This window comes from Hydra vulgaris, chromosome 10 (assembly GCF_038396675.1).
Source record: "Hydra vulgaris chromosome 10, alternate assembly HydraT2T_AEP".
Taxonomy (NCBI): Eukaryota; Metazoa; Cnidaria; class Hydrozoa; order Anthoathecata; family Hydridae; genus Hydra; species Hydra vulgaris.
The window spans coordinates 45,712,501-45,725,000 of record NC_088929.1 but is presented as its reverse complement, the minus strand read 5'-3'; the positions used below and the strand labels follow the sequence as shown (position 1 = coordinate 45,725,000).

Sequence of the window (12,500 nt, the reverse complement as noted above, 5' to 3'; positions counted from 1 at the left end):
TCCGTCAGATGTTAGCCCGCCGTTATCATTCTTAAGAGCTCTAATATGATTTTTGCAGTTTTTAGCCTTGTTAAATAAGACATGAAAAAGTCTATGGTTATCTTTGCTCTTGCTTACGATGTTACGTTTGTGTGTGCAAAGGACTTTATAAACAATTCTTTTAACTTTCTGTGAGACTTTAGTAACTCCGGCTTTACTAAGTTTTTCAGTCTCAGGGTGCTGCATGTGTTAGGCAAAAATAGCTGATATCTCTTTTGAAGCTTGCTTAACTTCATCATTAAGCAATTTCGTGTCTAATAGAGAATAATTTGTTGTGAATCAGAGGGAGCAATTAAATTGCAGTGAGATAAATGGGCATAACACTGGTCAATCGTCAGGATAGCAAAATCAACGACCCAATTAATCATGTTGAAGTAGTTAATCATGCTTTTGAAGCCAGTGCAAGTGAAGTCGAGATGCTTGCAATTTTGTCAAAGCTGTTCGAACAGTTGTCCTTAATTGTAAAATCCAAACAAAGCATAGCATGCAGATGGCTTTATGAGTGGTTTCACACATAAAATCATCTACATGCTAGATGATTTTATGTAGGGTTAGGAGTATTGTAATTGTAATGAAAACTATAACAGTAACAATAATTATTGCTATTGTATTAACTTAATTTAGAAACAATAACAATACTTGTGATTTACAACTATTGTATTTCTGTAATACAATAACAATAAATTTTGTATTGCAATTCATCTTTATAAAACAATAACAATACCTGAAAAATAAAATGTATTGTAATGACCCACTACAATAACAATAAATATTGTACTGTAATTCGCCTTTGTAATACAATAACAATATATTGTTATTGTAATAAAAAAAATTATTTTAGTACCAAAATTTAATAAATGTTTTAACAGTCCAGTTGCCGACTATATACCCTTGTACCCTTGAAATAGGGTACAACTAATACTTAATGATTGATTCTATTTTACTTAAACATAAAGGGAGGGCAAAGGGGTGCCAGAATGGTAAATTGGGCAACTTTAAATATTGAAAATCAAAGTTAACGGGATCAAAAAAAAGGATACCACCATTTTTCTGCAAATAAAAGAGATTCGGCAGACCTAAGACAGCGATTCAACATAAAATACGCCCTGAGAAAGATAAAATAAATAAAAATGAAGTGAATAGTTTTCTTTAAGTTTAAAAATTACAGAATATTTTGCAATAATAAACTACAGAACGCTCATCAAATTGCCCACAAATGCAAAGTTCAGTTACTTTTGCATTCGGCGCGTATAAATATTCCCAGTAGGCACGGAGCGTAAAAAAGACACCTTTTGGCGCTTCGTTTTGTCATCATTAATTTTTTTATGTTGGTTCTTCAACTTTTCAAGACATTTACATTTTTATTTAAGAAGAATTATTATGTTTAACTGTTTGTGTTACTAAAGTTAATTTTCATGTATACTTTAAGTTCCTTTACAGCATTAAAATCAAGAGGAAAAAATAAAAGGGCTGAATAAAATAATTTATGAATGTTGTTTTTCATAATAGTAAAGCTATCATCAGACAGGCAATATTTCGCGGCCATTTAGAGCTTAGAAATATATAACAAGATAGATGATACGAAATCTAAATATGTAAAAAATAAAATTTGCAATATATTGCAAATCCATAAATAAAAAATAGCAAAAATAATAGTAAATTTGTCAGAGATGAATATAAATACTTTAAAATACGTTAGCTTTTCTACTTGTAATGTAAAGTAATACACTACAGTAGTTATTGTAATTGTTTCATCAAAACAATACAATAGTCATTGTAATTTTATTTCATTAAAACAATATAATACAATAGTTCTCGAATTTTATTGTATTGTTAGAAAAAAAACAATACAATACTTACTGTAATTGTTTTTCATCACAGCAATACAATACCAAAATAAATTTTTTTTATTGTTTCTGTAATATTACAATACAATATTGTTGTATTGTAATGTGTAATTGTATTTAATTTTTACAATTACAATTACAATAGTCCTAACCCTAATTTTATGAGTGAAACCACACAAGACAAGAGGGGAATCAACTTTCAAGGTCATTATCAAAAATCAAGGTCAAGTTGATTTTTGATATATGTTGGTAGTAGGACGAACTGAGTTAGCAGGCAGTCTTGAATTGTTTTGAGGAATGCATTTGCCTGTGGATTGTATTCTGTAGAAAATCCACTAGAGCTATTTCATCCAGGTAAAATATTGAAAGTGGATGATAAGTTTGGTGGTTGTGGATGCTGGATTAAAGAATTATTGGCTCGGCATCATCCCAAGCAGCATTCCAGTTGCCAAATGGGCATTTCTTTGCGCCATTAATGGTGCAGAGATGGACATTTTTTGCGGCGGTATTAATACAACCAATTTGGTCGACATGGATAACAAATCAAAAGGGCTAGTAGAGAGAGTTGTTGGCTTTAAGGCTGTCATTGAGGTTTTCACGATCGTTGTTATGTTTTTGAAATTTTTAAGCAAGGCAAGTTTTTTGGTTATGGACAGTAGGTTGTTGCAAGATTCTGTCAATTTTAGTTTAGCGATGAGTGGTGCAGAAGAAGTCTTGTTTGTGGACAAATTTTTAGGTCGGATATGACCTACAACTTTGAAAGCATTTGGGAGTTTCAGGGATTCCAATATGTTCTTTACTTTTTAATTTTGTCTACAGCTTCTTCAGTTATTTGGGTTAAACCCAGGAGCCCAGATAATTGCAAAGTTAGTTGAAGAATTAGGTTTGACGAGCTGAAATGTGAAACTGTTAGTCGAGTTTTGCAGTACTGACAAGGTAGATTTTACTTCTTCAAGTTGAATTTTAAGAATTGCATTCTCTCGATTTTTTTTATTTTTTTATTATTTCACCTCCCGAAGGCCCAGAAGGCCACTACAGATGAGGAGGCTACTTAATTGTGGTCATAACCCTCTCTCAACTCTATAACTCCGAAACACGAACCTTGACAAACAAGGCCGCTGCGCGGAGAAACAAGTTGAGCGCGGTACTACCAGGGACGTGGTGGGGATCGAACTCGGAACCTCTCGCTTGTGAAGCGAGCACTCTACCACTACACCACTACCGCATTTGACTGTTGCCAGTTGCTTACGAACATTTTTAAGAGTTTGGACAAGAGATTTCATTATGGCTAAGTCACTTTTAGTGATAGCAGATGCTTTGCGGGGACGGGCGGCCAGTCATCCAGCAGGTCTAAGGGATTTAGAGTGAGCAAATCAGTTTCTATTACTTCGACCATATTTGTAAAAAATTTGATATTTTTACGAATATTAGCTCATAATATATGATATTAAAATAATATTAAGTGACTAATAAACACAACAATATAATAAATTTTAATGTTTTTTTTTTTTTTAATGATATAATATATATATGTATTTATAATAAAATTTTCCGCATAGATATATATATATATATATATACACATAAATATATAAATATATACATATATGAATATATACATATATGAATATAGGTTTATATATATATATATATATATATATATATATATATATATATATATATATATATATATATATATATATATATATATATATGCATAGGCGGATATAGGGTGGGGCAAAATTGAACTTGAAAGAAAAAAAAAATTTTTGAAGGATATTTTTTTATTTTCACTGATATTTTTATTTTTTAAATTATTTTTTAATAAAAATTATTTTTAAAATCTATTATTTTTTTCACTAATATATGAAGAGCATAATTGATGGTATGGCAATTCTGAGATCAATCTCAACTGGTTTGAGTTTCGCTTATTACGTTTACTACAATCAAAACAAACAAAAAGGTATAAAGCGAAGAATAGCAAAACAAAACTGCAAAAGTATATAAAAAAGTGAGAAAAAATCATTTCAAAAATGAAAAGACAGATGGCAAGTGGATCTCAAAACAGAAAAAGTGCTGCAAAAAGAGCAAAAGAAGATACTTCATCCAAATCTTTCTTGGAAACATTTGTGAAAAAACGACATTTGTTAGAAGGTAAAAAAGACTAATGTGAAAATAAACTTGTTATTCCTAATAAAAAAATATTTTATTTGTTTATTTGGTAGTTGCTTTAACAAATACCAATGTTACTTTTTCAAACCCAATTTTTTCTACAAGTACTGCATTAACCTCTGCTGTATTGACTGGCATCTCAGCTTCAAGTAACACAATTTCTACAGAAATTAATTCAGAAGTAGAACAAAAGCAAAAAATAATTATGATCAAGTCAAAGAATTTAGAAAAAACAAGTCTCATCATGATATTAGAATGTGGCCAATGATAATTTCCCCATCGAGATGCAATGATACAAATTGGAACAGAGACATTGTAAAATCAAAACTTCCCTTTCCCAACTAATGAAGAAAAAAAGAATTGGAAAGAGGCTTTAAAAATAGTGGGCTAATTGATGATCAGCTTCAGATTCAAGTCACTAGAGCTGCTCAGTAATGGAAGCAAGTCTTATAGCATTTAGCATAAGAGATCATAATGAGTCTTTTCAATCAGATGAAAACTCTAGAAATTTCCTTGCTCTTATGAAGTTTCTTGCCAAATTTGATCCATTCATGAAAGAACATTTAGAATCAGTCAGCTCAAAATCTGGTTATTTATCATATTTCTCCCAATTTAAAATGAACTAATTAACCTGTTTGGTTTAAAAGTGCGTAAATCTATAATACTTAATGTAAAAAATGTGAAGTATTACAGCATCATTTTTTGATACCACTCCTGATTCATCACATGTTGAACAAATGTCTCAAATTATTAAATATGTTAATATTGAAAGAGGCAGAGTCACAGCGAAAGAAGCTCTATTAGAATTCATTCAAATTCATGGTAAATCGGCTAAAGCAATTACAACGGAAATAACAAAAAAGCCTAATTTAGATGGATTGAATTTTCATGATTTAGATGGGAAGTTTTGAAGGAATATGTGAAAATAACAGTAAAAAGCCATTAAGATACAAGATGGAGTTCAAAAGCAGCTGCAGTTACCTCCATACCAACTCAACTTAAGGAAGTGTTGGCAGCATTGGAATTGTTACGTAGTTCTTCTTTAGAAACGCTTGAATCACGAGGTGATACTGGACTTATTCTTTCTGCGATTCAAAGGTTTGAGTTTGTGGCTCTTTTGTACTTCTCCTCTGAAATACTTCCTTCAATTGACTGAATTCAAAAGTGCTTACAAAGTAAAGAAATGACTTTCAACCAAGCCTTAAGTGGATCGATGTATGAAAGAAATGTTGGAGAAACTTGATATTGAAATTTCTAACCGATTTCCACAGTTAAGAGTTATAAATGAACGATTTGGCTTTCTGTGCTCCATAAAGTCTGCCATTAACATACCAAATTAAGAAACTAATAAAGCAGAAATGAAAAGCCTTCAAAAGAAATATTTTATCTTGCCTCTTGGTACTCTAATGATCTTAATGGCAATGAACTTTTTGATGACTTAAAAGATATTATTGTCTCTCTTAGAAGAGCTAAACTGCAAGAAAAAATGGACATCCCTCCAATAGAGCTTCTTACCTACATTTTATCTTTGGGACTTGAATCATATAAAACTTTAGCTACTGCTTTACAAATATTTATAACTTCACAAGTCTCAGTTGCATCTTGTGAATGATCTTTCAGTAAGTTAAAACTAATTAAATCGTATTTGCATTCTACAATGTCACAGGAAAGATTGTCAAACCTTGCACTTTTGTCTATTGAACATAAATTAGCTTCTGAAATTGATTTCTGTGATATCCTTCAGGATTTTGAAACTATAAAATCAAGAAAAACACTATTTTAGCTGAAATACCTGTGCTCTATTGACTGTATGCTACAAAATATATTGTAATAATAAATGTGTAATGTATATTCATTTATTCATTTGTCACTTATTCACTTAAAGAAATAATTATTTTTGTTTTGCGGGGGAAAGGAAGGGGGTATGAAAAGGCGGGGGGGGGGAGGGAAAGGGGAGGAGTGGGGAATGGGTAATGCGCCAGTTTACCTATTTACCTTGGGCAGCATAATTTCTAGATCCGCTACTGTATATATATATATATATATATATATATATATATAAAAATATATATATATATATATATATATATATATATATATATATATATATATATATATATATATATATATATATATATATATAGATAACTTTTTTTTTAAAGCACAAAAAGTAGCTTGTTATTTATTGAAAATTTTAAAAACAAAGAGATTTAAAAACCAGGTGCACAGTAATAAAAAAACTTGCTGTATGAAAACTTGAGCAAAAAAAAAATTAAGAAAAATTAAAAAAGAAAGAAAGAAAAAAGAACAGAAAAAAAAAAAAACTACTAAAAATGTTTGAAAATAAAAAATAATAATAAAAAAAACAAAGAATTTTACTACCAACAAAAAAAGAAAGAAAAAAATTCTTTTTTAACTATATTTTCTAAATCACTTTTGTACACTGTTCATACTCTACTGCATTTTCGTGTTTAGTTTAAGTTGTCCTGTATTTTTGTATGCTATTTATATTATAATATAATTTTGTGCGCTGCTTGCATAGTTTGTTTGTTGTTTTGTTGTTTTTGTTGTTTTTTTGTTTTGTATTCTTGTGTATTGTTCATTGGTCATTGTAGTGAATAGTTCATATTGTTATATGTTTGAGTACGTTGTTAGCATTGATACGTATTTTTTGTTGAGTTTAATGTTACAAACATTGTTTTCAACATTAAACTGTGTTTATAAAAACTAGCTAATTATTTTAAACTAATTAACTATTTTTATTATTATTATTATTGTTATTATTATTACTACTATTATTGTTATTATTTATGTTGTTTTATTATTATTATAGTTTTTATGTTTATTCCCATAAATACTAGTATTATTATTATTAATACTATTTTATAATAATTATTAATTATATATATAAAGATCTGTATTTTTGGTGTCTTCTTGGTGCATTTTGGTGTATTGTACATATCTATGCATAAGAATCTCTCTCTCTCACTCTCTCTTTTTCTCTCTCTATATATACATATATGTATATATATCTATATCTATTTATATATATACATATATATATATATACATATATATGTATATATATGTATATATATATATATATATATATATATATATATATATATATATATATATATATATATATATATATATATATGTATATATATGTGTATATATATATATATATATATATATATATATACTTCTTTTGATATACAAATATAATTTTTATATATATATAAATAAATACCTCTTTCTCTCTCTCTCTATATATATATATATACATACATAAATATATATATATATACATACATACATACATATATATATATATATATATATATATATATATATATATATATATATATATATATATATATATATATATATATAAATATAAAAGAACATATATATTTTTTATAAAGTGACTCACTCTTTGTATCAAAGAAACCACATGATGTATTTCCAGAAGCATTTGAACTTTTTGAAAACCTTATTAATATTGGATTTTTGGATTCATTCACAACGACATTCTTTAAAGTAGCTGAAAGTACAACACTGTTTATAATTCCAGTTTGATTTTCCAGGTTCAAAAATAAATCAACATCCTTGTATATAAAAGAATAAACCAATGTTTTTTTATTGTTAAAAAACAATTGTGAAGGAAGAGTTATATAAGGAAGATAACTTTCAGAACCATTCTCAGGATCTTTACTTGATATAATGACACTTAAATTATTGTTATTCTCAGAATAAATGTAAATATTACTGTTGTTTTTTTCATTAAGATATGATGAAAAAGCTAAACTTTCTGTTGAAATGGTAACATTTGTATACTGCTTAGCTGCCATTTTATCCAGTTGACTTAAAAGCTCTTTGGATACTTTAAGTTGCATATTTGCTTCATTAATTAAAGTTGTGTTTTGATTTAACAGAGTGTTTACAACTGAGACAATGTTTTTAGTAACCTTAAAACAAATTGAATATTTTTTTAATATTTTTAATATAATTTCTTAAACAATTGATACAAACTTCTCTTTTTTAGCATATTAAGAAAAACTTATAAAGTAAGGTTTGCCTCTTTAAATTTTATAAAGATAACTTATAACCTAAAAGTAAACAATGAAAATCATAAAAGCAGCAAATTATAATAATACAAGTATTTTTAATGGCCCATTACAAAGGTTAAAGTTATATTATGAACATGTAATAAAAATAATTTGCAAGATTATAATAAGAATACGCAGTCCAAGTTTAAGTTACATAGCACCTGATGGAAATGTAAACTTATGAAATAGTAAATAACATAGTATAAAAATTTCAGCAAAAACCTATTAGTTTTAACACTGACATAGTAAAAAGAACTTAAAATTTGCTAAATTAATACACATTTAAAATTAAATGCAATACTATTTTTCATTAACAAATCATGCAATGATTGGTGTTAAAATGTATGTACAGTTTTAATCAAAATCAATCAACTCTTGAAAAAATAGATATGCAATTATTTAAGGCTTGATAAAGTATTCTTTTGATATATTTTATACTTATTTTACTACTATAATTTTTGTTAAAAATACTTAAACAACTATAATCCAATAAGATCTAATCTTACATTAACAATATTGGTGCAAACTTCAATAAAAACTATTATTCAAATTGTAAATATAATATAGATAATCAAATGGATAAGCAAAAAACACATATTGCACCTGGTAAATACACAATTCCTGTATTGTATCACAAGATAATTTCCATTTTTCATAAAATTTTCTAGTGCGTCTAATAATTTGGCCAGGGACATTACATTAGGGTGATGCAAAATTTTTAGGTTCAAAACTTTAGTTGTCTTCAAGCTTGCCCTTATTTTATATGACAATAGTAATTATTTTCTGAAATTTGAATCAAATATTTAGGGGTTGCCATGTTTTGTCGCATTTTGGAATGAGGTTAAAAAAGTAAAAAAAAATAATTTATTTTTTTAATTATTTATTATCAATTAATTATTATTATGTGGTGGATTGCGGATGTGGAAAACAAAAAATAATATAGTACTGTACTACTATGTAATTATACTAGACAATAATAGATCAATCATTTTCATCATTCAACAGTCATCTTCATTAGGGTAGACTTTGATGCAACTGGAAATTCCTTTTGGTGAAGATCAACCAATCGAAAAAGAAACTGCATTTGGTTTTCATCTTTCGTAACGCTTTTGTTGAAGGATGTTATAAGTGGTATGCCTCGTTCCGCGCAATTGTTGACGACCTTCAATTGACGAACCTTGTGCTTCATTTCAAGATATGTTGAATCCATTTCCCACTCTGAAGGTTCTTTCATTAAAAATGATTCAGCTTTTTCTTTGCCATTCTTCAAAATTAGATCAAAAAGTTCTGCGGTGTGTAACGAAGGAAGACAATGTACTGTGACAATTGAATGTGGCAGCATCAAGTCTTTTGAGAGATTTCTGTTTTAGTTGTTGTTTCAGGTTATTTGCCATGTCTCTCTTGGTGTTGTTGTCGACACAGGTATCAAAGAAAGCCAATTCTATTAGATGTTCAGAAAAATACCACAGATGACAATGAAAAGCTTTTGCTGCATTAATTGCAATTGTACAATTTGGATATTCTTGAATTCCTTGAAGAAGCTTGGCACCATTGAATGGTGCTCATTCAGCTAATGGAGCTTCATTCCAAAACTGTCCATATATAAATGCACAAAAAGACTTATGTCTGTTATTCCTTTCTTATCCTTTGCAGTAATAACAAATTGACCCTGAAACAAATATATCTTCATACAATATATAGCTTTTGCCATTCAGCGTGCATTGTGTGTTGCACCTGGTGCCCGAAACTTTACATTCAACTCCGATGTTCCAGTTGAAGAAAAATAAGGCACAAATTCAAGAGTTCTAAGTAATCATCCCTGGGTTGTTAACATTTAACTGCTTCACCATATTACACTACCATTTCTTCACGGAGATTGAGAAAAAAATCAATGTTATACAATTCTTTATTCCCTATAGTGAACACCTCCTTGTTGATTGCTGACCATTGCTTCTGGAAACGGTCAAAAAATCCAACTTCAGGTCTTTCACTGCTTCCAAATGCACTAATGAAAATGGTGGAAAGCATGACTTCAAAGACATGGTGTCTGCATGCTATCCATATAAGATTATGGTCAAGATTCTGCTCTATTATTGTGCAGGCTCCAATATTAAACCCAGTGTTGGATGAAATAGTGTCAAAAACCAGTCCCTGAACAAGTTCTTCCAATTTCCAATCTTTAAGAGCCTTCATGCAAGCACCAGCCTGTTGCTCACCTGTACCTCGATCAATCTTTGGAACGCCTAGCAATTTTTCCACCCCATTACCAGTCACAAGGATAGCAATTCTATCCACTTTTTTTTGACCACCAGTGATATCAGGTAAGAGCTTTCCATCCCAATGCAGAAGAAGTGGATCATCAGGAGAGAAATCAACCTTGTCAGCTGTAGTCAGCGCTTCACAAATAGATCGCCTTTCTTTGCAAATTGTGCTGTACAACAATGATAAATCTTTTAGAGAGTGACCAAGAGCCTGAGCAACTGTTCCAACCACGAAGAGTGCACGGCGATCAGAAAAATTAACACAATCAAGAGACAATACAACATTATTTGTTAGAACTTTCATCTTCTTTTTCATTGAATCACTTCTGCTCAGTGTGCTGGAAGTGGAAGAAGCCTGATATTCATCATCATCCGAGGAACTTGAGCTACTTTCACTCACAATATCAACTGCTGATAAAGAAGAAATGAGTTATGTTTTTTCCATCAGTTCTGCTCTACTGCTTTGATGCCACAATTCCATTTTAGTTTCTTGGACTCGTTTCCGTGCCTCAATAGCTGTTAAATTCCGATCTTCTTGCCATGCTACACCTTAATGGATCTTCTTGCTGCTGATGTAAAAATGCTTTATCTTTATTTTTTTTTTTAACTTCTGATGCATTTTTGGTTGACTAATCAAAAAGTTTTTCAAGGTCAACATGGAAAAGTCCTTCTTTCATTTGACAGCTGTCCAATTTTGATTGTCAGTGTTTTTTCAGCAACAGATATTCGTCATAAAGTTTTTTTAACTTTCTTTCTGCATTGTCAATTCTTTGAGTTGGAATTCTTGCTCTCTCCCATATAAAAAGAACTGCTTCAATTGTTGCCCGCATACTTTTTTTTACTTCTTGTTTCTCTTCTATATGATGGAAAAGCAACCTCCGAAGAACATCCCCTCTTAAAGGATGTCTGGCAGTCGACAGAGTTTGTGCAGATTTACCAACAAGCCACACCAAGATCTAGTGGTTGCCATATTAATTTCTATTCAAAATAAATTGTTATATATATATGTATATATATATATATATATATATATATATATATATATATGTATATATATATATGTATATGTATATATATATATATATATATATATATATATATATATATATATATATATATATATATATATATATATATATATATATATATATATATACAGTATTGGACAAAACATTTGCAACCAACATCGATCAATGCTAAAAAGTGTTCCTAATTTTATATGTCTTAAAAACGAAACGAGCTATACTACCACAGCAAACAGTTCAGGAGTCTGGAGTCATAGCATGCCATGACATGAGCAGTCAGCTGACACGTGACAGCACACAGGAAGAATTTCGTTGACAAGTGCCATTTTGAAGCGAACAAAACAAGTGCAACTTTTTGGTTTGTTTCATTTTTTAAAGTCTGGTCCGTGTCAACGTCACGAAAGTTTTTTAATAATTAAAGGAAGTATCCAGAAGTTTCCAGAAGCATGCAGAAGCTTCCAGAAATTTCCAGAAGAAGCATCCAGTAGCATCCAGAAGTATCCAGAAACATTCAGAAGCATCTAGGCGCAACCAGAAGCTTCTAGAAGCATCGAAAAAAAGCATCTAGAATCTTCCAGAACAGGTTCACACCGGCTCATTTTACTATATAAAAGACATATAAATCGACATGTAATTCAGTCAGTATATGGAAGTCAATCAGTCAGTATTATCAGACAGTTTATCGAAGTGAGTTTTATCAAAGTGTTTTATCGAAGAACATCAATACAAGAAGTGAAAAACAACAAGTGTTTCATTACATCAATAAAGTCCACATCCAACCAAGACGTTGAGTTCCACAGAGCATTATTGTATCATCGCAAGGTAAATGTAACACAGTAAGCCTTGAGAAGCGTGATTGTTTATTTTTATTATTTTTATGACTTCAAGTGCAAAAATGGCTCCCCACAGTCTTGGATTGGAACTAAGAAAGAAAATTATTGGCGATTACCTAAGTGGAATGTCACAAACAAGTATTTGTGATAAATATCGCGTGAAAAAATGGACCGTATCAAAACTATGTTCCAAATATCGTTCTACGGGGAG

At 29.7% G+C, this 12,500-nt stretch overlaps 1 protein-coding gene across 9 annotated transcripts in view; it reads right to left on the bottom strand.

The window, feature by feature from the left end:
- LOC136085999 (adhesion G-protein coupled receptor G2-like) overlaps positions 1–12,500 on the bottom strand; it is a 216,766-nt gene that overhangs the window by 14,097 nt on the left and 190,169 nt on the right. For all 9 annotated transcript variants that reach the window (XM_065808135.1, XM_065808131.1, XM_065808133.1 and 6 more), the window contains one exon: positions 7,495–8,029. In XM_065808135.1, the coding sequence (XP_065664207.1) occupies positions 7,495–8,029 (535 nt within the window). The remainder of the gene's footprint in view (positions 1–7,494; positions 8,030–12,500) is intronic.